Below are 25,269 nucleotides of genomic sequence, written 5' to 3'. Positions count from 1 at the left end.
AGACATGCACGCTCCCTACCCGGGAAAGAGGGAGACTGCCGGAAACATGTGGGTGGTGCAGCCTGGGTGTTTCTGGCACTTTCTCCCTGCCCTCAGGCCAGCAGGGAGGAAGCAGCCTATGACAAAAAGGCTCTGTCATCTGCTAGAAGGCCAGCAAGTGGTCATCGGTAGGTTGGAATTGGAAGCTGTAGATGTCCGGTTACCTACTGCCGCTTTATAAGGAGCTGCTGGCCGGCTCTACCACCCTGTCCTCATCGTCCCCGCCTCTCTTTCAGAAATGACCCTGCTCTCCTCCCAGCCACCGTCCCCGGACTCCACAGCCACCACTCCCAACCCGGAGCAAAGGATGTTGGAGAAGAGAGCAAAGATCATTGACGAGCTGCTGCAGACAGAGCGGGATTATATCCGGGACCTCGAGACGTGTGTGCAGAAGGTCCTGGTGCCGTTGCAGGAGGCACAGGTGGGAGCAGCTGGGGCAGAGGCGCCACTGATCTGTGGCAAGCAACGGTGGACGGGGATTGAACATGATGTGGTCATCTTAAGAGCCTTGGGTGTGGTGGCTAGAGTGGGGGTAGGCAGCCTGGTGCCCTCCAGGGGCCGGATCCACATTTAGTCGTGCTTCAGAGTAGATCCATTGAAATCAGTGGGACAAGTCAGTCATGACCAACTTAAGTCCCGTTGATTTCAGTGGGTCTGCTCTAGGTATGGATCTGAATAAATCTGGATCTGATCCCAGATGTTTTGGACTACAACCCCCATAATTGCTGGCTGAGGCTTATGGGAGTTATAGTCTAAAACTTTTGGAGAGCACCAAATTGCCTATCCCTGGGCTAGTGTGTTGGACATGACTTTAACCAGGGACACCTGGGTTCAAATCTCTGCTCAGTCACGAATCTTACTGGGTGACCTTCGGCCAATTGCTGTCTCTCAGCCTAACCTACCTTGCAGGGTTGTTATGAGGAGACAGGGGGGCATGTATGCCACCCCGAGCTCCTTGGAGGAAGGGCAGGATAAAATATAATGTGTGAAAATAGGGATGTTGATGGATGCAGTTCCTTGGAAGGGTGCTTTAGGGGCCATGTCCATGCTAGCAGTGGTGATGCCATTCTGCATATTTTTGGGATGTCATTGGACACAAGTCCAGGAGAATTCACCAGTATTCTCTCATGCTGTTTTATGTCTGTGGGGAAAAGGAAAGTCACCAAACGCTGACTTATTCATGTGGGAAGCGTGTGTCCTAGGGAGCAGCCTGTCTGTCGTTAAGCATCCATTGGGAAGAAACGTTTCCTCTTGCTCTAATGCTCCCTTGCTTCCTTCTCCGTAGGTTCCGCACGTAGACTGTGAGGGGCTGTTTGGGAACATCCACGGGGTGATTTCCTTCTCAAAGCAGTTGCTGAGCACCCTAGAAGCTGCCGATGCTGTTGGTATGTGCACTCTTAGGGGTGTCTGAGCCCAGGAATAAGAGTGGTAGAGGGAAGGAGGCAGGCGGGCATTGGCATAGGCCAGCCTTCACCAATCTGGCGCCCTCTGGATGTGTTGGACTACAACTCCCATCATCCCCTGACATCATAGCTGGTTAGATTTGATAGGCATTGTAGTCCAACAACTCTGGGGGGTGCCGGATTGTGGGAGGCTGGCATAGACAAAGGCGCTGTTTCACATGGTCTAACCCAGTCCATCTTCCACCAGGCCTGACTTGCATCCCTTTGTTTCCTTCTTGTAGGTCAGGGGTGCACCATTTGTGGTCTGCGGAGCAATGGGGGCCCCACCCACTTTTCCGCAAAGCCCAGTTGATCAGCTGGACTGTGGTGGGGGGAATGATGTTCCAGAAGGGAGGGGTGATTGTGTGTGTATGTGCGGCAGGGGGCTGGGGGGGGCGGGGGCAGGATGAGTGTGTGTGTGTGTGTGTGCGCGTGCCAGCAGCTAACACCCTTAGGGCCCAAAAGATTGTGCACTTCTGCTGTTGGGCAGGGGTGGCAGGAGATACGTCTCCAGATATTTTGGACTTAACTCCCAGAAGCCCCTGCCAGCATGGCCAATGGTCAGGAATGCTGGATTTGAAGTCCAAAACATCTGGAGATCTACTTTCTGGACACCCCTGCTGTAGGGAGCAACAGTGGCCAGCCTTCCTGTTGTGATGTTTGGAATACAATCTTTGCAACTGATTGAGTTATGTCGGATTGTGTATCTATTGACAAGCAAGGTTGTGTGCTGCTCCGGAGGACTTCCTGGGAAGAGAGCAGCCAAAGGACAAATAAGTCTCATTCTTTCATCTCTTTAGAAATGACACCATAGGGGCATGTGTAGTACAGCTCTAACTCTTCGCTTCCCCTCCGAAGGATCAACGTTCCTGGCGCTTCGGGCTGAGCTGGAGGCCGTGTACAAAGTTCACTGCCACAACCATGATGAGGCCATTGCACTCCTGGAGGCCTATGAGAAGGACGAGAGGGTGCAGAAGCATCTGCTGGAGTCTCTGGAGATCCTCAGGTGAGAAGGCAGCCTGGGCCCTTTCTGTCCCCCCATCCCCTTCCTGGGCTCTGACACGGTGGGCCGATTTGGCCCGATCCCCTTTCCTTTGCACAATTCCCCAGTTAGGATGGGAAAACCTACTGGTTTGTTGGCAGACCCCCAGGGGCAGAATTTCAGGGCCTCCATCCCACATGTACTTACTTCCTCTAACATGACCCCTCAGCCCTTTTGCTGAATAGGGGGTCCCACCTGTAATGGCTGCTAGGGGGTTTCTCAGCCAATGGCTTGGATGCAGCTTAGGTTCTTGCTTTTCGTAGCCGTGACAGGCTGGAGATGGTAGCAACCATGCTAATCAGCTGCTCTTTCTTGGTTTCTCCCCCCACCCCCTGCTGCCGCCCTGCTTTGTGCCTGCCAGGAGTCTGTATAGTGAATGGTAAGCGACCTTTTTATACCATCGACCTATTTGTTTGGGTAGTCATGTATCTGAGGAGGCAGCAAGGGAGGGCCTGTGTGTGCTGGGAATGGGGTTTGTGCTTCCGACGAGTAGGAATTGAGCACTGAAGAGATCATCCGCACACTGGAGGGTTGGGGGAGCAGGCAGCTGTGGCCCTGTTCACCTGCTCAGTTTGGGGAAGGAGTGGAGAGAGGCCTGGTTGGGCAACTGGGGTAGCTGTGGAGAGGGTGCAACTAGTCATCAAAATGGTGGTGGTAGTAAGTTTGGCTAGAGAAGGATGGATGTGGGGAACTGTGGCTGAGCCGGATGCTGGTTGCGGGGGTGGGTGGGGAGAACACAGCTTTATAGTTGTGGAGTGACTGAGATGTGCTGCATGGGCTTTAGGCAAATGTTGGCTTTGGGGGTGTGGGGTGATTCCCGGGGTGCAGTGCTTTGGGGGTGATAGCCAGGTTGGCAGCGGAGCATGGGTGATACCTGGCATAGGCGATCCTTTGCATGCTGCCTTCCGCTCCCTTTGTCAGGGGCTGCACCAACTACATTGACCTGGGCTCCTTCCTGATCAAGCCTGTGCAGCGGGTGATGCGCTACCCGCTGCTGCTGGTGGAGCTCCTGAGCGCCACACCCGAGTCTCATCCCGATCATGGCCCGTTGGCAGCCGCCGTCCTAGCAGTCAAGGAGATCAACAGCAACATCAACGAGTACAAACGGCGGAAGGACTTAGGTGAGCTGCAGGGCGGGGGAGATGTGGACCCGGGGAAAGGGGAGGAGGAGTGCAAGTGCCTGCTTGAGGCAGTCAAGAGAGCCGTGTGGAATATTACTTAAAATATACAAATGATTTGTTCCTGTTTTTATCCTTTTCTTAAACTTTTTTTCTCTCTCCCCCCTTTTTATTGATTATTATTATTATTATTATTAATATCATTATGGGATTATTATTATTACTATTCCTTGTTGGCTAAACCTTTGATGTTTATTGATACATGTTGACTGAATGGTAATTTATGGCCAGTGGAAACGGACTGTTTGCTTCTATTCCTGTGCTATAAGACTGTTTGGCTATTTGGTTTGTTCCTTTTGACGTTTAATATAATTTTTTTTCTTTTTTCTTTTTTCTTTTTTTCCTTTTCCTTCTTTTGCTGTCCTCCCTTTTTTCTTTTTCTTGGGATATTGTAATGTTGGAAGCTGAAGATTCTGATTATATTGTTGGTAGTGTTTCTTTCATTTATTAAAAAAAATAGATTAAAAAAAGAGAGAAAGCGCGCCATGTGGTGAGGGGAGAACGCTGCCCAGCATCCCTGCCTGCAGGAGGGGGGTACTGCAATTGGAGGTTGCATGTACCCCAGGCTGGGTGTGGCTCTGTGAAAAAGACCAGTCTTCCCCAACTCAGCGCCCTCCAGATGTGTTGGACTACAATTTCCATTGCCCCCAACCATGCTGGCTGGGGACAACGGGAGCTGTAACCCAACATGTCTGGAGGGTGCCGAGTTGGGGAAGGCTGTGATAGACAGAGGAAGGCGAAGCACCTTCTTGTGGCTGCTGGGAGGAAGAGCAGAGGGTCCACCCGCTTTGACTCACTTGTGTTTCGTGGGCAGGAGGGTTGGTCGAGTTGCTTGCTGCCCTGTCACAAAAGGACAGGCCCTCCTATCTGTGTCAGAAGGCGGCAGTGCCACTGGTCCCGGGTGAAATCGGTGCAGGGGTGGGGGTAGAGGGAAGCGGCCGAGGTCTGTGTCTGGGCTGAGTAGGAAATGACCTCATGTAGCCCAGCCTTCAGGGAGGGTGGCGCGCTCTGGCATGGGTGTGGATTCTCACTCCTCCTCCCCTCCAGTGCTGAAGTACCGGAAGACAGATGACGACAGCCTCATTGAGAAGATCTCCAAGCTCAACTTCCACTCCATTATCAAGAAATCCAATCGGGTCAGCAGCCACCTCAAGCACCTCACGGGGTTTGCACCCCAGGTCAGTAAAGGGCCAGCGGTGCCTGCAGATCCGTCGCAAGGGCGTCAGGGCACAGTGCCCCGGGCAGCTCTGTGGTGCCTCTTGACTCTCTCTTCCCTTTTCTCTTGCAGCTCAAGGATGAAGCTTTCGAAGAGACTGAAAAGAATTTCCGGATGCAGGAGCGGCTGATTAAATCTTTCATCCGGGATCTCTCCCTCTACCTTCAGCACATCCGGGTGAATAAGCGTGTGTGTGTTGGGGAGTGTGTGCGTGGGGTGGTCACCTTGGGCCGGAGGGGGCTCTCAGCTGTCCAGCGGGCTCAGAAGATCCCGCCTTGGCGAGGCTCGTGCCGTGTTCTCTGCCCCGCAGCTTGGCCCGCTCTTTCTCTGCTTCTGGGAGCTGGTTGTTACTGGGCCTGCAGGGGCTTCTGAATGGCCACAAGCCAGCTGATGCCTGTGTATCTCGGCCCTCAGGAGTCGGCCTGCGTAAAAGTGACGGCGGCGCTGAGCATGTGGGACCTGTGCATGGAGAAGGGCAGTGCCGAGTTGGAAAAGTTCCAGAAAGTCCATCGCCTTATCAGCGATCAGCTCTTCTCTGATTTTGTGAGTGAGGCCTTTTCTCCCTCCCCTGGACGGCGTATGGGCTGGGTCACGTGACACGAAGGTGGTTAATGAGCCATGGTGGCTTCTTCACCACCCTCTGGGTGCCGATCACATGCTGGCCCAGTTGACCTAATTACTCTTTCCTGTGTGCAGCTTCACCTGTTGTCCGAGTCTGGTGAGCACGGCTGTTTGGGCTGGTGAACAAGCCACCATCATGGCCTGTTGTAGGGCTCCCTTGCCGGGTTTGGATGATGTGAGAAGTTGCCGTGGCAGCTTGAATCTGTAACCTGGTGCCCATGTATAAGCCACAGTGGGCTGCGGTGATGGTGCAAACCAGGTCGTTGCCGGTGTCGGGTGTCTCCCCCTGGCGGCACATTCGGTCTGCCGCAGAAACAGATCCAAAAGATCTTCAGCTGGAAGGAACTAAACACACTTCCCCAGCCTGATGTCCTATAGATGGTTTGGACTACAGCTCCCATCATCCTCAGCCACTGGCTATGGTGGGTGGTGCTGATGGGACGTACTCCAAAACAACTGGAGGGGACCAGGTTGGGGAATGCTGGACTAGAACATATTTTACTATGAGAAAAAGCAGTTGGAAGTAGGAAGGAAAAGTCGTCGGGGTGATGAAACCGTTGGTAGGTGGAGGACTTCTTGTGTTCAAGGGGGGGAGAAAAAAGAGATGGCCAGAACGTCATCATCACTATCACCATCATTGTCGTTGTTGTTGTTATAGACTGCCCAGTAACCAGGGTTCTCTGGATGGTGTACAGGCAAATAAAAAACATACAATTCAAAATAACAGACAGTGATAAAAACAGCACATAATAAACCCAAGATAAAACCAGCAGCAAAGAATAAAACAGTGCAGCACAAAAAACAAAGTGAAAAAACAGCAGCAGAATAAAAGCGCTAAGATATAAAAGCATTAAAAACAGTTCTTAAAACACCTAGGAGAATGAAAGGGTCTTCACCTGGCGCTGGAAAGATCACAATGTAGACACCAGGCAAGCCTTTCTGCGGGGAGCATTCCACAGATGGGGCCAGTGCTGAAAAGGTCCTCTCTTGTAGCCACCCACCTCACCTCATTTGGAGGGAGGCACCTGGAGAAGACAGGAAGTCTTTCTTTTGAAAAATACCTGGAGAGACTGTGGATGCAGCAGATGCCCTTTTATCTTGTTAGTATAAGCAAAAGGTTTTGCTCTTCTTTTTTTTTTTGCAAAAGGAATTTTCTGCAGAGAGATGGGAAAATCCTTTTTGCTATGTACTACTCTCACCCAGCATAACTTGTACCAAACCTAACAAAAGAATAATTGGACTCAGTAATAGGTGGGGAAAGGCAGTGGTGTGATACGCTAGCGTGACTGTCGCCCTGTGCCTTGCAGAAGGAGCGCACGGAGCGGCTGGTGATCTCCCCTCTGAATCAGCTGCTGAACATGTTCGCCGGGCCTCACAAACTAGTGCAGAAGCGCTTCGATAAGCTCCTGGACTTCCACACTTGCACGGAGCGTGCCGAGAGACTGAAGGACAAGCGGACCTTGGAAGAGCTACAGTCGGCACGCAACAATTACGAGGCCTTGAACACCCAGCTGCTGGACGAGCTGCCCAAGTTCCAGAGCTGCGCCAAGGAGCTCTTCACCGGCTGCCTGCGTGACTATGCTGAGGCCCACTGTGACTTTGTGTGCCTGGAGTTGAAGGAACTGCAGCCTCTGCTCTCAGTAAGTGAACAGAGGACAAGGTATCGTGCCCGATTGGTGCTTTCCATGACAAGCAAGGGACAGAAGGAAAGAGCAGCTTGGGATGCCGGATTTCCCTCCCCCACCCCTTTCAGTTTAATTCCATATTTTTGTTGTGTGCACATCCCAGTTGTGGTGGGGGGAAAGGAAACTGTACATCCTAGGTGGACCCAGTGCTATTTGAAAATTGCCTTGGGTGTTGGGTTTCAGACTAGTTGCTGCTTTCTCTCTGTAATGTGGGAATGACCTTTGGGCTTCTTCCCCCACATCCCCTCCCCTGCCCAGAGGTGTGTGTGTGACAGTTCAGTTTTGTTCAGTCGCTGCATTCCCAAGAGTTCATCTTCTGTCCTTAGGTTGGAAATATTGCTGGGCAAAATGGCCAGGATCTGAATGGGAAGGTCTGGTGGAACATAGGAAGTTGCCTTACACCAGGTCAGGCTGTTGGCCTTCTGGCTCAGTATTTCTACACCAACTTTCCCCAACCTGGTGCCCTCCAGATGGGTTGAAATGCAGTTCCCTTAATTCCCAGCCAGCATGGCCAATGGAATTATGGAAGTTAGAGTCCAGCACAGCTGGAGGGTGCCAGATTAGGGAAGGCTGGTCTACACTGACTGGTGGTGGCTTTCCCGGGTTTCAGTCTTACCTGGAGGTGCTGGGTATTGAACCTGGGACCTTTCACATGCAAAGCTTGGGCTCTGTCCCTGAGCTTCAGTCCGTCCCTACAGGGCCTCTGAAACAGAAGGCTCCTTGGGGTGAAGAGGTTGATCCAGAATACAGCTGTGAATACTGAGCTGTCCACGAATACGGAACAGTGGGCAAGTCATCCTCTCTGATGCTAGGCTCTAGAGCCATCTCTGGGTTTACCCTGCGTGGAACGTGGCTTCATGCTGGCCTGTTCTTGAGCGGAGTGTGCCTGGGCTGACCCGTGGCTGGCTCTGCTCTCATGGCTCTGTGGCCTTCCTCTGTCCTAGCTGCTGCAAGTGGTCGGCAGAGAGGGGAATCTCGTGGCCATCTTCCAGGAAGAGCACAGCCGGGTCCTCCAGCAGCTGCAGGTCTTCACCTTCTTCCCTGAGAATGTCCCCGCTGCCAAGAGGCCCTTCGAGAGGAAAAGCCTGGAGCGCCAGTCGGCACGGAGGCAGCCGCTGCTGGGCATGGTGAGCCCTGCAGGGGCAGTGGGAAACAGAAAGCGGTCCCAACAGGTGGCCGTGGGTCATTACACCTGGGCATTGGCTGGTGTGGGTGGGGTGAGAGGAGCCAGGGCCTGGGGCATGTCGAGGAGCCACGAGTGTGGGGGCAACACTGTTCTTGTTGTCTCCCCATGCTATGGTGCTGTTGCTTCCCTTGTAGCCCAGCTACATGCTGCAGTCGGACGACCTGCGTGCCACCCTGCTGGCTCGGTACCCCCCTGACAAGCTCTTCCAGGCCGAGCGCAACTTCAACGCAGCTCAAGAGCTGGATGTGTCGCTGCTGGAGGGCGACCTCGTGGGTGTCCTCAAGAAGAAGGACCCGATGGGCAGCCAGAACCGCTGGCTCATTGACAATGGAGGTGAGTGGAAATCTGTCTGAGTCCCAGCAAGCCGGAACTGCTCTGGTCTCCACAAATAAACAAGGATGTTGTAGACTTGGGAGAGGTGCAGAAAAGCTGGAGCAGCTCTGCTGTCAGGAAATGTTACAATAGCAGAACTGTTTAGCTTAGAAAAAGGGCGAGTGAGGAGAGACATGATGGAGGTGTACAAAATTATGCGTGGTGCGGAGAGAGTGGCTAGGGAGACATTTTTCTCCCTCTCCCATGATTCTAGAGCCTGGGGTCATCGAAAGAAACTATTGGCAGGAGATTCAGGACAGATACACACAACTCACAGTTAAACTATGGAATTTGGTATCAAGAAGACAGCGATGGCCACCAGTTTGGATTACTTTAAAAGAGGATTAGACAAATTCATGGAGCCCAAGGCTGTCGGTGGCTACTAGTCTTGATGGCTATGTGCCACCTCCAGTACCAGAGGCAGTGAGCCTATGTACACCAGTTGCTGGGGCGCATAGGCGGGAGGGTGCTATTGCACATACAACCTACTTACGGGATTTCCACAGGCAGCTTGTTGGACACTGTGCAAGCAGAATGCTGAACTGGATGGACCCTTGGTCTGATCCAGCATGGCTCTTCCTGTGAGCCTTTTGTCTGGGATCATTTCCTATCTGCATGATGCTTGGAATTGGTGACCCTTTTTCCCTGCTGTCCCATCTCCACAGTGACCAAAGGCTTTGTGTACAGCTCCTTCCTGAAACCTTACAACCCGCGGTGCAGCCACTCAGATGCCTCCGTGGGCAGCCATTCCTCCAGTGAATCTGAGCACAGTGGCTCTTCCTCTTCCCGGGACAGCGGGACGCCAAGCAGCATCCTGGGGAACACCTCTGCGGGCAGCCCTCAGAAATCTCTGCAGGACTCTGGCTTCCAAGGGGACTTGGTCAGTTCTCTTCAGGCCCTCTCAGAGGTGGATGCCGTCTGCCAGCCTCAGACAGGCCCCACTGTAGAGTCTGCGCAGCCGCCTCATGTGGTTCCAGCATCCCGGCGATACAGTAACCCCGACCCACGCAACGGACACCCCGCCAGGCCTAAGGCTAGGGCAACGCCATCCCTGGAGGGTGGCAACCCGAGGCTGAAGAGCAGCGAGTGTAAGGGCAACCAGGTGAGTGGGGAAGAGGCCTGTCTGACTCACTACTAATGGGCCATTTTGAAGCCTGCTCTGAAAGTGAGTTTACTGGAAGTCCAGGATGAGTTCTGTTCCATGTAATCCAGCACAGCTAATCCTTGGGAATTTGTATATTTATTTACGATAGCATTAGCCTACCTTTCCACTTATAAACAAATTCCCAACACAGATAGCAATAAAATACAGTTCGGGACGTATTCAGTGGGGCTCTGGTTGGTGCAGGATGGGGGCAGTAGCTGGAGCTGCAGTTAGGTAATGTTAGACTTAATGGTCTTATGGGGGACTGCCCTCCTTAAACAGTGATGTGTGTTACTTCAAGATGTAGCAAGCCAGCCGTGCTGATTTTGGGGGCCCTCCTGCACATTGTGCTGAGTGGGGCACTGGACTTTGGCTCCAAATGCCTACCCTAATGGTGCTACTGATCTCCTTCCTGTTCTTTCTGCTTCCAGGTCTATTACGCTGTTTACACCTTTAAGGGCAGGAACGCAAATGAATTGAGTGTAACAGCCAATCAGAGACTAAAGATCCTGCAGTTTGAAGACATCACTGGCAATCAGGAGTGGTGGTTGGCGGAGGCACACGGGAAGCAAGGCTACGTGCCATCCAGCTACATTCGGAAGACAGAGTACACGTGAGGCATGTGTCCGGCGATGCCAGAAACGGGTGCCTTAATTGGTGTCAGAACTAGATGGAGAAAGGAGATTTTGCTCTGTCTCCCTGCCCCATTCCTCTGATGGGTTTAGATTTGGATAGCTTTGGTGGGGGGGTCAGACCAGGTTTCCAGCAAAGATGAAATGAGGTGCTCCCATGGGATTCTCTGTTGTCTGATAAGGCAGAAGCTCATGGCCTGGCCTGAGATGCAGCAGCAGCGGGGCCCTCTTTGCTTCCCCTGTGCAGCACTGCATGAAGTTCACTCCCCCTTGACATAGGCGTTTAGTCCCCTTTGACTAACAAGGTTGCAAACTAGCGGGAGAGGATGCAACGGAGAGGCACCTGGCACATGGTGACCCAGGGGCCTGGGGTGAGAGGAGTCGGATCAGAGCAGAACAAGAGCCCTGCTGGATTGGCCCATGGATCTGTTGAGTCCAGCCTTTCCCAACCTGACACCCTCCAGAGCTGTTGGCCTGCAACCCCCATCATTGCGAGTTGCAGTCCAGTACTTCTGGGGGGTGCCAGGCTGGGGAAGGCTGATCTAGTCCACGGTTCTGTTTCCCCTTGTGGCCTGCTTGATGCTTCCAGGAAGCCCATCCTAGCCATAAAGGAGAAATTCTTTCCTGCCACTTGTCCCCCAGCAGCTGATACTCAGAGGTGCATACAGTGGCTGAACTTACAGGTTCAATTTAGCTGCTGTGGCAAGTAGATGTTGTCAGCCCTGTCTGTCATGAAACAGGTTGCAGGACTGCTGTGGGCTGGCCTCTTGTTCTAAGAGGACAGGTTGCAAGTGTGTTTGTTTATAGGCAGTAATGTTGCCTGCAAGGGTATTAGCCACCAAAAAGGAAGTATTCAGAGGGCCACGGCACAGACTCCCTGTGTCTCAGTGTTAGTTGGCCTTGGCTCCTGCAGAGCCAATAAGGGCTCCTTTGCTCGACTTCAGAGGAGTCTGGTGCTCACCTCGGGTGCTGCAATGCCCGTGTGGGAGGGTAATGCTGGGACTGCACTGTTCCCTGGACACCAGTCAGAATTTGGCAAAGTCGGGCTGGTGGGGGTCAAATTCCTGCTCTAGGGGAGAAGGTAAGAGCTGCATTTTGCCTCCTGAGTGATGACTCCTGAGCTGCTGTTTTGTAAATAAAAAATCTTTCTTGAAATTGTGTGTTGATCCATGCGGAGGACCCTGTTCCTAGCCCCCACTTTTGCATTCCTCTTCTCCTAATAGCACAACCAGGATTTCTGGGTTTGAGTATATCCACGCAGAGGCTGTCGGAAACATTTTTAAAAAACACCCTCTTCTGGCCTAATTGTGAACAGTAACAGTGCTGACAAACTTGACGAATGAAGAGTAGGCACTGCTTAGGCCTCCTTGGGCCACATCTCAAGATTTGGGCAGTCTGTGACTGTCATTTCCTGACTCGATGCGCTATCAGAAGGTTAGGAACACTCAACAGCCAGCTTCCTCAACCTCAGGCCCTCCAGATGGGTTGGGCTTTGATCATCCCCAACCCGCATGGCCATTAGTCATGTGGGCTAGGGGTGATGGAAGTTGTAGTTCAACACATCTGGATGGAATCAGGTTGGGGGAGGCTGCCCAGTAGTGATAGAGCAAAATCCATAGCTTCAACCCACTCTTGAAAAATCTTAAATATCTTACACCCAAAAGGCGTGAAGGAAGCGTATGGAGACTGGATTGCTTGGGACAGGGCCCCCAGATATTTATTAAGAGCCACTTGCGCTTTTCAGTGTAGTAAGTGTTCTCAAATTCTAGTGTGACATCTAAAGTCTATCTCTCCACCCCACCTCCTCCAGACTGATTAATTACGTGTCTATACCACCCATTCTCCAAAGCTTTCTGGACGGTTCACAAAACAAAACCTAAAACTATAAAATAGAACAACATAATATAAAACCATACATTTCAAACAGAAACAGACAAATGAGAGGAACCTGGTAGAGGAGGATACATGGAGAGACACCCCCCCCCCCCCCCGTTTCAGCTGAATATTGCCAGACTATGCTCTGGAAGGGTTATGTGTGTGGTGAGGGGGCAAACAGAACAGTCAAGCTGAAAAGCAACAGGCCTGATTGTTTCAGCCTCCTTCATGGCATGCAGAATAGTATAGAAACTATAATGATCCAGGATAGTTTGGGAATTTTTGTTCCGGTCCTCAAAACAAAGGAGCAGTTCAAGAGACAGAGTTTCAACCAATCTTCCCCATTTTAGAGAGGATGACTATAAAACCACACCCCTTCATTCCAACAAGGTCTGGCTGGTAATCAGGGCCAGGAAAACAAGCATACCAGGAAATGGTCCCTGAAGGATGATTTCGTCCAAGCAGAGTGCACTGCCAATGCAGGCAAGAGTTTTGTCATACAGAATCACAGGCAGGCCCAGAACAGCTGCCACCAGATTCCTGCAACACAAGGACGTTGGACTTGATCTTGCTGCTGAGGACTTCAGCTCCCCTATAGTGCAGTATTCTGGGTTCCCAGGATGCCAGCATCCCTTGCCATTCCGGCAAAGATGCCTTGCTGTTGGAGCAGCTCCTCAGGGCTGCCAAACTCCACAATTTTCCCCGCTTGAAGGACCATCACCCTGGAGAGGAGAAAGAGAGAAATCTGAGCTTAAGCATTAGCAGGGGGGGAAAGAGGGAAGAACTCTAGATGCCAAAAGAATATTTATTTGTAGGCCGGCCCAACACATTTCAAAAATCCTTCCCCATGGGCTCTAAGTAACATATCTACAGAATGGGATAATCAGAAAATGAAAATCAAACATGAACAATTGTACTACAATGTCTTGCTAAACAGTATTAAAACAAAATTGTTATAACCTGTAACTCAAGACATATTGCCAAAAAAGTTCTATTGTTAAAAACTAATAATATTGAACATATATACAGAACAAACATTGTTTAAAGGGCAAAACTTCTAAGAACAAAACATCCCTTAAAAATTACAGCAAAGTACATACACAGGGTATACAGATTTATCTTTTAAGAGAAACATAAAACATCTGAAACTGTAAGACAAGAACATACTGTCAAAAATCATGTTAAAAATTAACACTGTAAACGACATATACACAACAAACATTATTCGAAGACAATCTCATTCTGTGTATATGTTATTTCGTGCCCCTGAGGAAGGATTTCTGAAATGCACTGGGCCTAAAAATACATCCTTTGGCATCTGGAGTTCCTCTTTTTTTCTCCTGTTTGTGGTGCCATCCCATTTTTGTTGTTGGTTTCTTAAGCATTAGCACCCCTACATGTCTGCATACCCCTCTTACCACCATCCATATATCTTCCAGGATGTTAACTGGAAAACACAGGTTACTGAAGTGTTGCCAGTCTTAATGGCTGCAGTGGCAAAAGAAAGACCTATGGTCAAAGAAGAGTTGACACCAATGATTCTGCAACAGTGGCCCATCATCCACTTTTGTGTAGTCTCAGACAACGTGCTAAAGAAGAAAAGATGTGCGACCTGCAACACAAAAGTTGCAGCGTATCCCCATCCCCTGAGAGGAGTGCTCCTGTTCAGAGCTCCAGCCAGCCTGGAACAAGAGCCCTATGGTGATTTGAGGCCTCTCCGGGCTGGTGGGGGGGAGGGCAGTTGCAGGAAGGAGGAAAGGGATAAAGGACACTTTTTTTCTCCTCCATCTCCAAAGCCCCTTGCTTTGCAATGTAGTGCTAGAGGGCAGCTAGCCCTATACCTGAGCATTTTACAAACATGTCATGGTGGGGTAGGGGGAGGCACAGTTCTGGAGAGTGGGAAAGGGGAAGAGTTGTCTTTTTTCTTTCTTTCCTCCTGAAATATCCCTGTATAATGTGGGAGGGGAGCGAGCTTTAAGAACAGAAGAGGAGCCCTGCTGGATCAGACCAAAAGCCTATTTAGTCCAGCATCCTGCTCCAACAGCGGCCAGCAAGATGCCTCTGGGAAGCCTACAAGAAGGACATGAGGCCAGCAGCACCCTCCTGCTCATGTTCCCCAGCAGCTGGCATTGAGAGGCATACTGCCTCTGGTACTGGAGGTAAGATACAGCCATCATGATGACTTTACCACTGATACCCTTATTCTCCACGACTTTGTCTAATCCCCGTTTAAAGCTGTTCATGTTGCCATTCCATCTTGTGGTAGCGAATTCCATAGTTTAACTACGTGCTGTGGGAAGAAGTACTTCCTTTTATCTGTCCTGAATTTCCACCATTTAGCTTCATTGGATGGCCACAGATTCTAGTATTATGAGAGCAGGAGAAAAACATCTTCCTGTTCAAAAAGGTTAATCTAATGGACCTCTGAAGGCCTCACTTTGCCTGTTTTGTTATATTCTATTTCCGAAAGATTGGTTACTGTAAAACAAATTTAATGAGGTCATAATTTTCCTTCCATATCTGCTTTTGTAGCAGTGTACAGTCCTGTCTTTGATGCCAAATATAGTTAAAAGCTTTATAGGCTGCCTTTTTTTTTTTTTTACGGGTTTGTGGCTAAAAGCCAGCCTGATGAGGATTTGTTTTCCCAGGGAGGAAAATGATTTAACTTGCACAGATTATACTGTGGTTTTCAAGCACGTTTGCTTGCTAAATGTGCAACAGCCTTTGTTTTCTAAAGGTTGCTAATATATATTCCTCCATGCTGCATGCCAAGTTATTTCTCCAGTTGCGTATCTCAGAGGACTATCCTGTGTAAAGCTTCATGCTGACAGATTCAAAATCTTGGCTATGTTAAGTGCCATTTATCCACATATGTATGGACATTTCAAGTTGGCCCCAAATTCCCTGGATTTAGGCTTCTGAGGTTACAATCCTATGCATAGCCTCAAAAACCTAAGGCTAGTATGCATGCTTTCCTGAGAGTAAACTTCACTGAATACCGAGGGAATTATTTCTGAGTAAACGTGTAGGTATGAACTGAGAGTATGCTTTTTCTGCTCAAGGAGCATTTGGTGGAAATCTGAAGTTTTAATAGCTCCTACTGAATGTGACTGTTTCCTTCCAATGTGGCAGTTGATGCTGTCTTCCCTGCCATTCCTCCATCATGGGCTGGGGGCACCTTTGCTTCTTCTCACTTTGTCATAAGGGCACATGAAGTCCTGAACCCACCGCTGTGCATGATGAGAGAACTCCACCCCGATCATCCTCAGTTTCTCACACACACACACACACACACACACGCACGCACACTTACCTATGGCTGTCCATGATGGTGTGTAACCGATGGGCAATGGTCAGCACAGTGCAGTTGGAAAACTCGCTTTGGATGGTCTCTTGGATCAGGTGATCGGTTTCCATATCCACAGCTGCTGTTGCCTCATCCAGAATCAGGATCTTGGATTTACGGAGGAGGGCCCGTGCCAGACATAAGAGTTGTCTCTGCCCCACGCTGTGGGAACAAGGATGATCGCTGATGCTACCAGCTAAATGGATGCAGCCATTGGTGGGGCACCAGGGCAAGCATCAGCACAGTTCATGCTCTCCATCACTCAAGCCAAGCTGTGACTGGGATGGACAGATGGGGCCAGGGCCAGCTGAAGAGGCCCTTGTACAGCTAAAACACAAAAGTCTTACAGGGATGTCGAAGAAATCCGTTCGGGGGTGGAGCTTGACGACCTCCCATTGGTCCGCCCCCCCCCCCCCCCCCGCAGACTTTGGTCTGTTTTCCACTACCTAGCCCACCTTGGCCCACACCAAGTCAGGTCAAAGAGCAGATTTTCCATGTTTTAAAGTTTGTGCAAATTATGGCTGAATTTTGCCCAAATTTGCATAAGTTGTGCAAATTGTGCAAAGCAAGGCCACAATTTGCACAAATCTCAATTTAAATAATACGCACGAAGTCCCCACAGATCAGGAAAAACCCACAGTTCGGCTCACAAATGCAAGCCAAGTTGGGTATGCCATGGAACTCAAAGAGGGGCGGATTTCACAGTGACGGACATCCCTAGTCTCTTAGGATAGAAGCAGCCCTCAGCAGCTGGCATCACCCCTCCTGTACCTCAGGTTCTCTCCAGCTTCGCTCACTGGATGGGACAGTCCTTCAGGCAGACCGAGAACGTAAGGCTTCATGTGTGCCAGCTCCAGAGCACGCCAGACCTCTTCATCTGAGTGCTGGTCAAATGGGTCCAGGTTCATGCGCAAGCTCCCCGAAAAGAGAACGGGATCCTGCAGGTGTGGACAGGAGACATTTAGGCAGGTACGGTTAGATGAAGAACTGTGACCAGGCTAGGATGAGCTGGGTAGGGGAGGAAGGATTGGCACCTACTCCGCTATTCTTGCTTTCAGCCAAACCCAGCACATAGTGTGGAAGAGGTGGCTACAGTTTGGGCTTATAGGATGAAACTGGGAGGATTTTTCAGCCCTCCCATCTTTGCCATCCAAAAGCAGTAGTTTAAGCTGCCAAGGGTCAGTCTTCCATTAGGGATATGGTGGGTAAGCGGCCATACCTTACTTGGAGATGTAAAGTTCTCTGGATGGGCCCTACACACTATCCTTTTCTACCAATGCCCCCTTGTTCCATTGGGCTACAGATTAGCTGACAGGACCTGATCCATCTCATTCCAAGGGAATGAGCAGGAGAAACTCAGTGAGAGACGCCAACCCCAGACGCTACCTTCTCCAGGCTCCCAATGGTAACCGTACTCAGCCCGCTCCCTTCAAGCAGCCAAAGCCTGGCCCCAGCACCTCCAGTCCAAATCCACTGGGCTCCTCACCTGTGGGATGATGGTGAGTTTCTGGCGCAGGTCATGTAGGCCAAGCATTGCTACATCGAGCCCGTCTATCAGGATCTTCCCCCCAGCTGCCTCCAGGATGCGGAAGAGGCCATTAGTGAGTGAGGATTTCCCAGCCCCTGTTCGGCCCACGACACCAACCTGAAGTGACAGCAACCCAAGGATTAGCAGTCTGGCTGCACTTTTCTTTTTTTCCTCTTTTCCTTGTTTCTGTGGCTCATTCATCTAACTAGGCAGAATTTTGTAGCCCTATTCCTGCTCTTGTCACACAGCTCTTGTGAGGAATCGCAGACAGTAGTCATGAGAACATAAGAGCAGCCCTGCTGGCTCCGACCAAAGGCTTCTCCAGTCCAGCATTCTGTTCCCACAGTGGCCAACCAGATGCCTCTGGGAAGCCCACAAGCAGGTATGCAACAGCATCTCCCACCTCCCAGGAGATGTTCCCAACATCTTCCATACAGAGGCATATCACCTCTGATACTGGAGGAAATAGATAGCCATCATGATTAGTAGCCACTCGGAACCTTATCCACTGAAAGTCTTAGGACATTCTTGGGGAGTGAGCAGCCTAGAGGTTTTCAGGTCCACGGGATGTTGGCCCAGCAAATAAGAGAAGGCCAAGCCTTCTTACACCTCATCCACACTTGACACCTTTCTTCTCCATATGTGCTTCTCCCCAGTGGTGTAACCCATTCTCAGCAAGGTCTCAGAAGAGCTTTGTTTACCTTCCCACACCATCTCACCTTCTCAGTGCTCTTGATATCACAGCTGATCCCATCAAGAACTAGCTCCAGCTCAGGCCGATACCGCACCTGATAGTCAACGAAACTGATCTCTCCATTACTGGGCCAGTTAGCAGGTGGTCTCTGTGCTGTCTCCCATGGTGCCTGCAGCAGGCAGAATGGGTATCAGATGAACGGTCTTCAAACCGTTTTATTGGGGTCTCTCCCACAGCATTATGGGAGATCTTACATCACCCCCCTCCCCAATATATTTTAACTATTCACCACAACTCCACAGCTCCCTGTACCTCATTTGCCACCTCTGTGTATTCATGCACTCTCTCTACAGCCACAATGTTGGTCTCCAGTTCTGAAGTCATCCGCACCAACCAGTTCAGCGTCTGAGTCACCTGCATGGTAAGAGCGGAAGTATCACTGTAATAGCCCTGATTCGCCAGTCCTCTCTTCTCTGTCCCATACTTGCAGGTTCTAGGAAGAATAGCATTTGCCATAGAAGCCTGTCTTACTGTGGGAAATACACCCCACTTAAAAAACAGCTCCAACTTGTAGCACTCCCTATTGGACTTCTCCTGAGCTTTCTGAGGACAGATCCCCCTCACCCTATCCCACATTATTTTAGACCCTAGGGGTGCTTCCCAACAGAGGGTTCCTAGGGCTACCAATCATTACTCTTCCACTGTAAGCTACAAGCAGAATTGCAATTGACTGTCCACACTTCAGGGGTCTAGTGCTTTTTATGGCGTGTGCATCTCACTATTTTCTGTCCACACAGTGCACAAAACACTGCTGTGTGGGCAGTGTTGTCCCCTTCCCTTTACCTACCCTTTGTGGATTGCCATATATAACCTTTTCCCGACATCCTGAAGCAGGTGCTTCCCAGCACCATTTTAGCACCCCGTTTTGTGTGCAAGCATACATGTTCTTACAGTTTTGAAGCAGTGCAATTGCAAACATTTGTAAAAGTTGTTTTTAAATAAAGTTTGCCTCCAGCACAGGACAAGAGGATTGCAGCTAAGCTTACTTATGAGTAAACATTATTATGGATCAGGCTGTAAACCCCATTGATTTCACTGGAGAATTCCTGATCTCTGGTCAATTTCATAACCAGATCTAGCCAGTTCCACAACCCAATCCAGTCAGTTTTATAACCTGGCTAGAAAACTTGCCCGCTTGATTTCCCCTGCTTCTTATTCCTGCTATTCCACCACAGTTGCAAATTTTTTTTTTTAAATAGTGCCTGCAGCATTCTAGGATGTCAGCTGGAACCTTGGTACTCAGAAATCAGTGCTGCTGTTTTCAACGTAATCTATATATTCCATTAATTAAATAGCTAACTGAAGTGTGTGGATTGAGGAACCCTAATTCCAGGAAGCAATTAATGGATGCTGAAAGCAGGTAGATCAAAGGAAAGGGCTTGTCATGCAGGACATGAAATGGCTCTAAATCTGGAAATGCACAATAAGCAATAAAGGAGAGACATCCTGACACATCATCCACTTTCTCCAGAGACAGCTCTTCCCACTGTGCCTCAATCACGTATCTTCCTACCCTATCCACAATCGCAAAGAGATTGTGCTGCTGTCCTGCTCTTTCCCTCATTAATGGATTTCCTGCAGTAAGAAAAATTACCAGGGTGGACGGGAAGGTGGAAGAAGTGGTGAGAAAACACAGGATGGCAATTGACTTACGAGTTATCTGCATCCCCTGCAAAGTTGTGTGAAGAATGCATGGTGATTGCACATTAAAAGCCTTGTCTGGAAGCACCCTACAGTGCCTTGCAAAAGTATTCACCCCCCTTTGACTTTTCCAGATTTTGTTGTGTTACCATCTGGAATTAAAATTGGCCTTTTTACCATTAGATTTACACAACATAGGTAATACTTTGAAGGTGCAAAATATTTGTACCGTGGCACAAAAGTTAATGAAACAAAAATGAACTGGCATTTGTTGGTTGCATAAATATTCACCTCCCTGTGTCAATACTTGGTAGAAGCATCTTTGGCAGCACTTACAGCTGTGAGTCTTTTGGGGTACATCTCTTTGTGCATCTGGATCCTGCAATTTTTGCCCATTCTTCTTGGCAAAATTGTTCAAGCTCTGACAGGTTGAATGGGGACCGTTAGTGAACAGCAGTGTTTAAGTCTTGCCACATTTTCTCTAATGGATTGAGGTCTAGGCTTTGACTGGGCTATTCTAAGATATTCAGGTTCTTGTTTTTAAACCACTCCAGTGTAACTTTGGCTGTGCGTTTAGGGTCATTGTCCTCCTGGAAGGTGAACCTCCACCCCAGTCCCAGGTCCCTTGCAGACTGAAACAGGTTTTCCTCTACAATTGCCCTCAATCCTGACCAGTTTCCCAGTCCATGCTGATGAAAAGCATCCCCACAACTTGGTGCTGCCACCACCATGCTTCACCATGGGGAAGGTATTCTCAGGATGATGAGCACTGTTGGCTTTGCGCCACACATAGCATTTTGTGGTAAGGTCAAAAAGTTAAGTTTTGGTCTCATCAGACCAGATAGCCTTTTCGCACTTGTTAGCTGTGCCTCCCACATGCCTTTTGGAAAATCCAAATGGGATTTGAAATGGGTATTTTTTCAGCAATGGCTTTCTTCTCACCACTCTTCCATAAAGCCCAGCTTTGTGGAGCATCTAGATGATAGTTGTCCTATGGACGGTTTCTTCCATCTCAGCTGTGGATCTCTCCAGCTCCTTTAGAGTTACCATTGGCCTCTTGGTTACTTCTCTGACTAACGCCCTCCTTGCCCGGTTACTGAGTTTTGGTGGATGGTCTTCTCTAGGCAGAGTCGCAGTTGTGCCATATTCTTTCCATTTTGTAATAATGGATTTAACGGTGCTCCAGGGGATGTTCATAGTTTGGGATTTTTTAAATAACCAAACCCTGATTGGTGCTCCTCCAGAACTTTATCCCAGACTTGTTTTGATAGCTCCTTGGTCTTCATGATGCTGTTTGTTTAGATATGCTCTCCAACAAACTCTGGGGCCTTCCAGAAACATGTGTATGTAATCTGAGATCATGTGACACGTGAAGTGCACACAGGTGGAGTCCATTCAACTAATTATGTGACTTCTGAAAGCAGTTGGTTGCACCAGAACTTATTTAGGGGTATCACAGCAAAGGAGATGAATACTTCTGCAATCCAGACTTTTCAGTTTTGTATTTGTAAATAATTTTGTAAAATATGTAGATTTTTCCCACTTCAACATTATGGACTATTTTGTGTAGATAAGTGAAAAGAACTCCTAATGAAATCCATTTCAATTCCAGGTTGTAACACAACAAAATGTGGAAAATTCAAAGGGTGTTGAGTACTTATGCAAGGCACTGTACATGGCTTACACAAGCTAATAAAAATAAATCACAAAGAACACGAATGAGAAACCACCACCTGAATGAGCCCTAGCTGGGATATCAGTGCACGTCCCCACCAAGCCCCAGTTTGGTCACTGCTCTGACCAATGGTGGCTTCAGTCACTCACATTGAGAGCTGTGGAAATGGAGAGTCCCACAAGGCCACCATCCAGAGTGTCTTTGGCAAGGACTGCCAGTAGTGCTGCAAAGAAAACCACCAGATTCCCCACAAATTCTAGGCGCACCGCCAGCCACCTGTACAAAGGGAGGGATATGGTGAGTACTGTCATCTGTAGCATCTCCTATCCAAGCTGTGCCATGTAGTAGTGGGGAGGGGAAGGAAGTTACTCCACAGCACCGTCTTTCCCTTTAGAACCTCATGCTAATGGCTCCTACCTGATACGTCGGCTGGACACCACCTCCTGATCCCCCGCACGCTTTCTCCGAGCCATGCCACCCAGAGTCATCTGACAGAGGGAGACCTTACTTTAAGGTAAACTGAGCATGTTGTGTATCTGGAATTGCTAAACCAGGCCAACAGAAAACTGCTTTCACCTTTGCAATCATATCTAAGCTAAAAACGACCACCTGTTGATGTTACCCGAGGACTGACGGCATTCTAAACAGCAGAGGCTGAGCCTTTCCACATCACAGCCTCACCTGTTGGAAACAATCCAGGAGTATACAGACTGCTGATTGATGTCCACAATCTTCTCGTTGTGTTGCAGGAAGCGTTCCTGGTGCCCATACGCCCGGATGACGGAGAGACCCGACACTGTCTCGCTGAAGTGCGAATAGATGGGGGACCGGCTGACCGAGTCCAAGCGCCGCAGCTGGCGGGATGTCGACACATAGAATTGCTAGGATCAGAGAGATGTGCCAGTGAGATCAACAGGCAGGGCATGGACCTCCTAGCCACACCACCTGGGGGGGGGGGGAGGCAAACAAAGTTTACCTCCTAAAACCAATGTTTTCAGTTGTTAGCTAACACTCCTATAATGCTAGAGCACTACTGTGACATCCTATAACTTCAAGGATGTTGAAGCTGGTGCACAGAAGATCTTGTGTTTGAGCAAGAACTTTTTTTCCAGTTACTGACCTGGTGGACACAACATGACAAACCAGAGTGCAGGTTGAGTGTGGGTTGTTGTTGAATCATGGGTTGTTGTGTTGTGTGAATCCAGCTGTGCTAACAAAGCATGGTTTGTTAACCACAAACAACCCACAGTTCACAACCCAACAATAAACCATGGGTTCTCTTCGTGGGTTGTTTGTGGTTAAGAAACCATGGTTTCTTAGCCCAGCTGGGTTCACACAACACAACAATCCATGATTCAAAAACAACCCATGGTGCAACAATAACCCACACTCAATCCATACTCTGGCTTGTCGTGTTGTGTGACCCCAGTCACTGTTTTTAAAGCAAAGACCTGCTTCAACGTAGCACCAGTGTCTGTGTAATCATAAAGTGACTGCAAACAATTCACAGAGCTAAGAGAGCCAAAGCTTCCTGTATGCCAAACCAACTATTTAGCTACACTACCACTCCACGAACTATTACAGCTTGTGTGGTGCGGGGTGACAACTGAAGCTTTTCATCTCTACTTTAGAAGTGCTAGTGCAGCCTTCCCCAACCTGGTCCCCTCGATTGGCTATGCTGTCTGAAGATGATGGAGGCTGTAGTCCAATATACCTGGAGGACACCAGATTGAGGAAGGCTGTTCTAGTGAAACACAACTGGCAAAACGCTCCAGGTACTGAATCGTTTGAAAAAGGATTTGAAGAACAAGGACCTGAGTCTGCCTGATGAGAGGAAATGGTGACAGTTTAATTTCAGTAAAGTGGGGTTCCATGTTTCTTTCTGTTTCTGTGGGAGGAACCCAAGCCTCTCACTGTTTTTCAGTGGTGTGACCTTTCCATAATCTGCTGCTCAACCAGAAGGTTCCTACCAAGGAAGGAACTTGCCGAGAGAGTTTCATAGAGGAAAAATGGATGGAATCAGAGCTTCCGGCTAGAATCCAACACAGAGCCAAGCATGCTTAAGACAGCTGATTTCAGTGCATATGTTTGCATCTGCATTGGCATATAGCATATAGAACCCTGTTTAGAAAATGAAACGTATCTGCTGATTTTACACTGACAGTTTTACATAATTCTCAAAAATAATGTATACATTTGGGTATTATAGTCCCTAAGAAATGAGCAGCAGTTTAAGGAAAGTGTTGTTTGTTGTGTGACCAGACAGCCAAGGCTTAGCAACGCCATGCTAAAAGACTTGTTCCACTCTATGCTTTGGCCCTGTGATCATTTCTTTTAGCTGCCAGAGGGCATAGCTCCCTACAGTTACTGACATTCTAGATGGGAATAGCTTTCTGCACTGATACACAGGATATTTGGTCTCCTACTGTCCCTGATTTCAGTGACCTTTATAGGACTAGGTCCGCAGTGTTAATGGACAGCAAGTTGTTATGGTAGGTCTCAGAACTGAAGCCAAGGGAGGGGGCTGTAGTTCAGGGTTGAGCATGTGCTTTGCATGCAGAAGTTCTCAGGTTCAATCCCCAGCATCTTCAGACAGGGCTGGAAAAAACCCTGACGGAAAATCTGGAGAGCTGCTGCCAGTCAGTATTCACCATACTGGGCTTAGATGGACCAATGAACTTACTCAGTATAAGTTCAGAATGCATACATTTGGCAGTAAGAGGAATGTCCACTCCCATAGACGCTGAGCCCCAACTTACTTGGACTAAGAAGTAGAATACTCCCAAAGGCAACACGACAACTGCGAAAAATGGTGTGGCCAAGCAGATGATTAACAGAGTAGCAAGAATACCCAAGGAGCAGGTCAGCCAGGAGCGGAATGACATCGGAATATTCTCATCCACAGTGAAAATATCCTGCAGCAAATGGGGATGAGGATAAAAACAGAATCTGTATAACCTACATCAGAAGCAGCCAGTTGTGAGCAAGAGTGTTTCGAGACCCTGCCAGGGATGACGATGTCATTTTCAGGTCTGTCACTTGGATTAGGCTTGGGTAGTAGCTGCATGGTACTGACAAAGTACTTTTAAACTGAATTCAACAAGCGCCCTCTCGTTGGTCCATGTTAAACTTATTCAGATTTTGTCATTTGACTTCTCTCACCTTAACTGTTAACATCTTGCTCATTATTCACCCAACCCCATGACTTTGGTGTTTAAAGTTCCTTTTGGTGCAATGATCTCACCACTTTTCCTTGCACTATAAAAACTAGCTTTCTGTGTCCAGTTCACACATCTCAACATACAAAATGTTACGAGACCAGTCCAGTGAGACCTTTATGCTCACCATGAGGCGCTCAGGGCTGGCCTGTGAAGTGGAGCTCCCTGCTCAGGGGAGGGCTGCTGATTTGAAAGGTGGTTGGTGGTAGGAAACTACCACGGGTGGGGTAGTGTGCTTTTTACAGCCAACGCGGCCCTTCAGAGAGCAGCGGTGGCAGTGGCAGCAATCCGGGTGGGTGGGTGATGTGGCAGAGGGTTAGGGATAGGCTGGGGGCATGGCTGGGGAGTGGGCTGGCCCTGGGGGTGGGCAGGCGCAGTGCTCTCCTGCCTCAGGCCCTGGATCAACACAGCAATGCATTACAAAGTTTCACAAGCAAAACCCAGACAGATTCCTGTGAGAAATTTGGATTGCTTACAATCCAAAATAGACAATGAGGAAGACAACAGGGTGTACAGTGGAAGAGAGGATTGTTCCCATAATCTCAGTCCCTTTGGGCACAAGTATAAAATGACTGTGCAGAGAACATGCTTTAAATCAGCCTGTTAACTGAGGGTCAGCAGAGGTCTGGCCAGGCTTCTGATAGGAGTCATGGATGGAGATGGGAAATAGATCAA

General features: G+C 49.2%; 2 protein-coding genes across 3 annotated transcripts in view; one reads left to right on the top strand and one right to left on the bottom strand.

The window, feature by feature from the left end:
* DNMBP (dynamin binding protein) overlaps nt 1-11,712 on the top strand; it is a 54,535-nt gene extending 42,823 nt beyond the window's left edge. The window contains exons 5-17 of one of the 2 annotated variants that reach the window (XM_084846662.1): nt 276-460; nt 1,325-1,424; nt 2,340-2,487; nt 2,885-2,902; nt 3,445-3,644; nt 4,749-4,879; nt 4,990-5,094; nt 5,332-5,460; nt 6,846-7,178; nt 8,168-8,350; nt 8,544-8,742; nt 9,447-9,883; nt 10,357-11,712. In XM_084846662.1, coding sequence (XP_084702788.1) covers nt 276-460; nt 1,325-1,424; nt 2,340-2,487; nt 2,885-2,902; nt 3,445-3,644; nt 4,749-4,879; nt 4,990-5,094; nt 5,332-5,460; nt 6,846-7,178; nt 8,168-8,350; nt 8,544-8,742; nt 9,447-9,883; nt 10,357-10,542 — 2,354 coding nt within the window. In that variant the 3' untranslated portion in view covers nt 10,543-11,712. Of the gene's footprint in view, nt 1-275; nt 470-1,324; nt 1,425-2,339; nt 2,488-2,884; nt 2,903-3,444; nt 3,645-4,748; nt 4,880-4,989; nt 5,095-5,331; nt 5,461-6,845; nt 7,179-8,167; nt 8,351-8,543; nt 8,743-9,446; nt 9,884-10,356 lie in introns of both variants that reach the window. The other variant, XM_084846663.1, reaches the window with a different exon arrangement.
* A 533-nt stretch (nt 11,713-12,245) lies between these two features.
* ABCC2 (ATP binding cassette subfamily C member 2) overlaps nt 12,246-25,269 on the bottom strand; it is a 54,286-nt gene continuing 41,262 nt past the window's right edge. The window contains exons 24-32 of the mRNA XM_084846661.1: nt 24,136-24,291; nt 22,058-22,257; nt 21,526-21,652; nt 18,313-18,414; nt 18,026-18,169; nt 17,265-17,423; nt 16,550-16,716; nt 15,746-15,940; nt 12,246-13,154 (exon numbers count right to left, since the gene is read on the bottom strand). Of these exons, the coding sequence (XP_084702787.1) occupies nt 13,025-13,154; nt 15,746-15,940; nt 16,550-16,716; nt 17,265-17,423; nt 18,026-18,169; nt 18,313-18,414; nt 21,526-21,652; nt 22,058-22,257; nt 24,136-24,291 (1,380 nt within the window). The 3' untranslated portion in view covers nt 12,246-13,024. The remainder of the gene's footprint in view (nt 13,155-15,745; nt 15,941-16,549; nt 16,717-17,264; nt 17,424-18,025; nt 18,170-18,312; nt 18,415-21,525; nt 21,653-22,057; nt 22,258-24,135; nt 24,292-25,269) is intronic.

The sequence above is a fragment of the Heloderma suspectum genome, chromosome 3 (genome assembly GCF_057233095.1).
Source record: "Heloderma suspectum isolate Gila_16-S chromosome 3, 16-S_ref, whole genome shotgun sequence".
Classification (NCBI taxonomy): domain Eukaryota; kingdom Metazoa; phylum Chordata; class Lepidosauria; order Squamata; family Helodermatidae; genus Heloderma; species Heloderma suspectum.
This window is presented reverse-complemented; position numbering and strand designations above follow the sequence as displayed.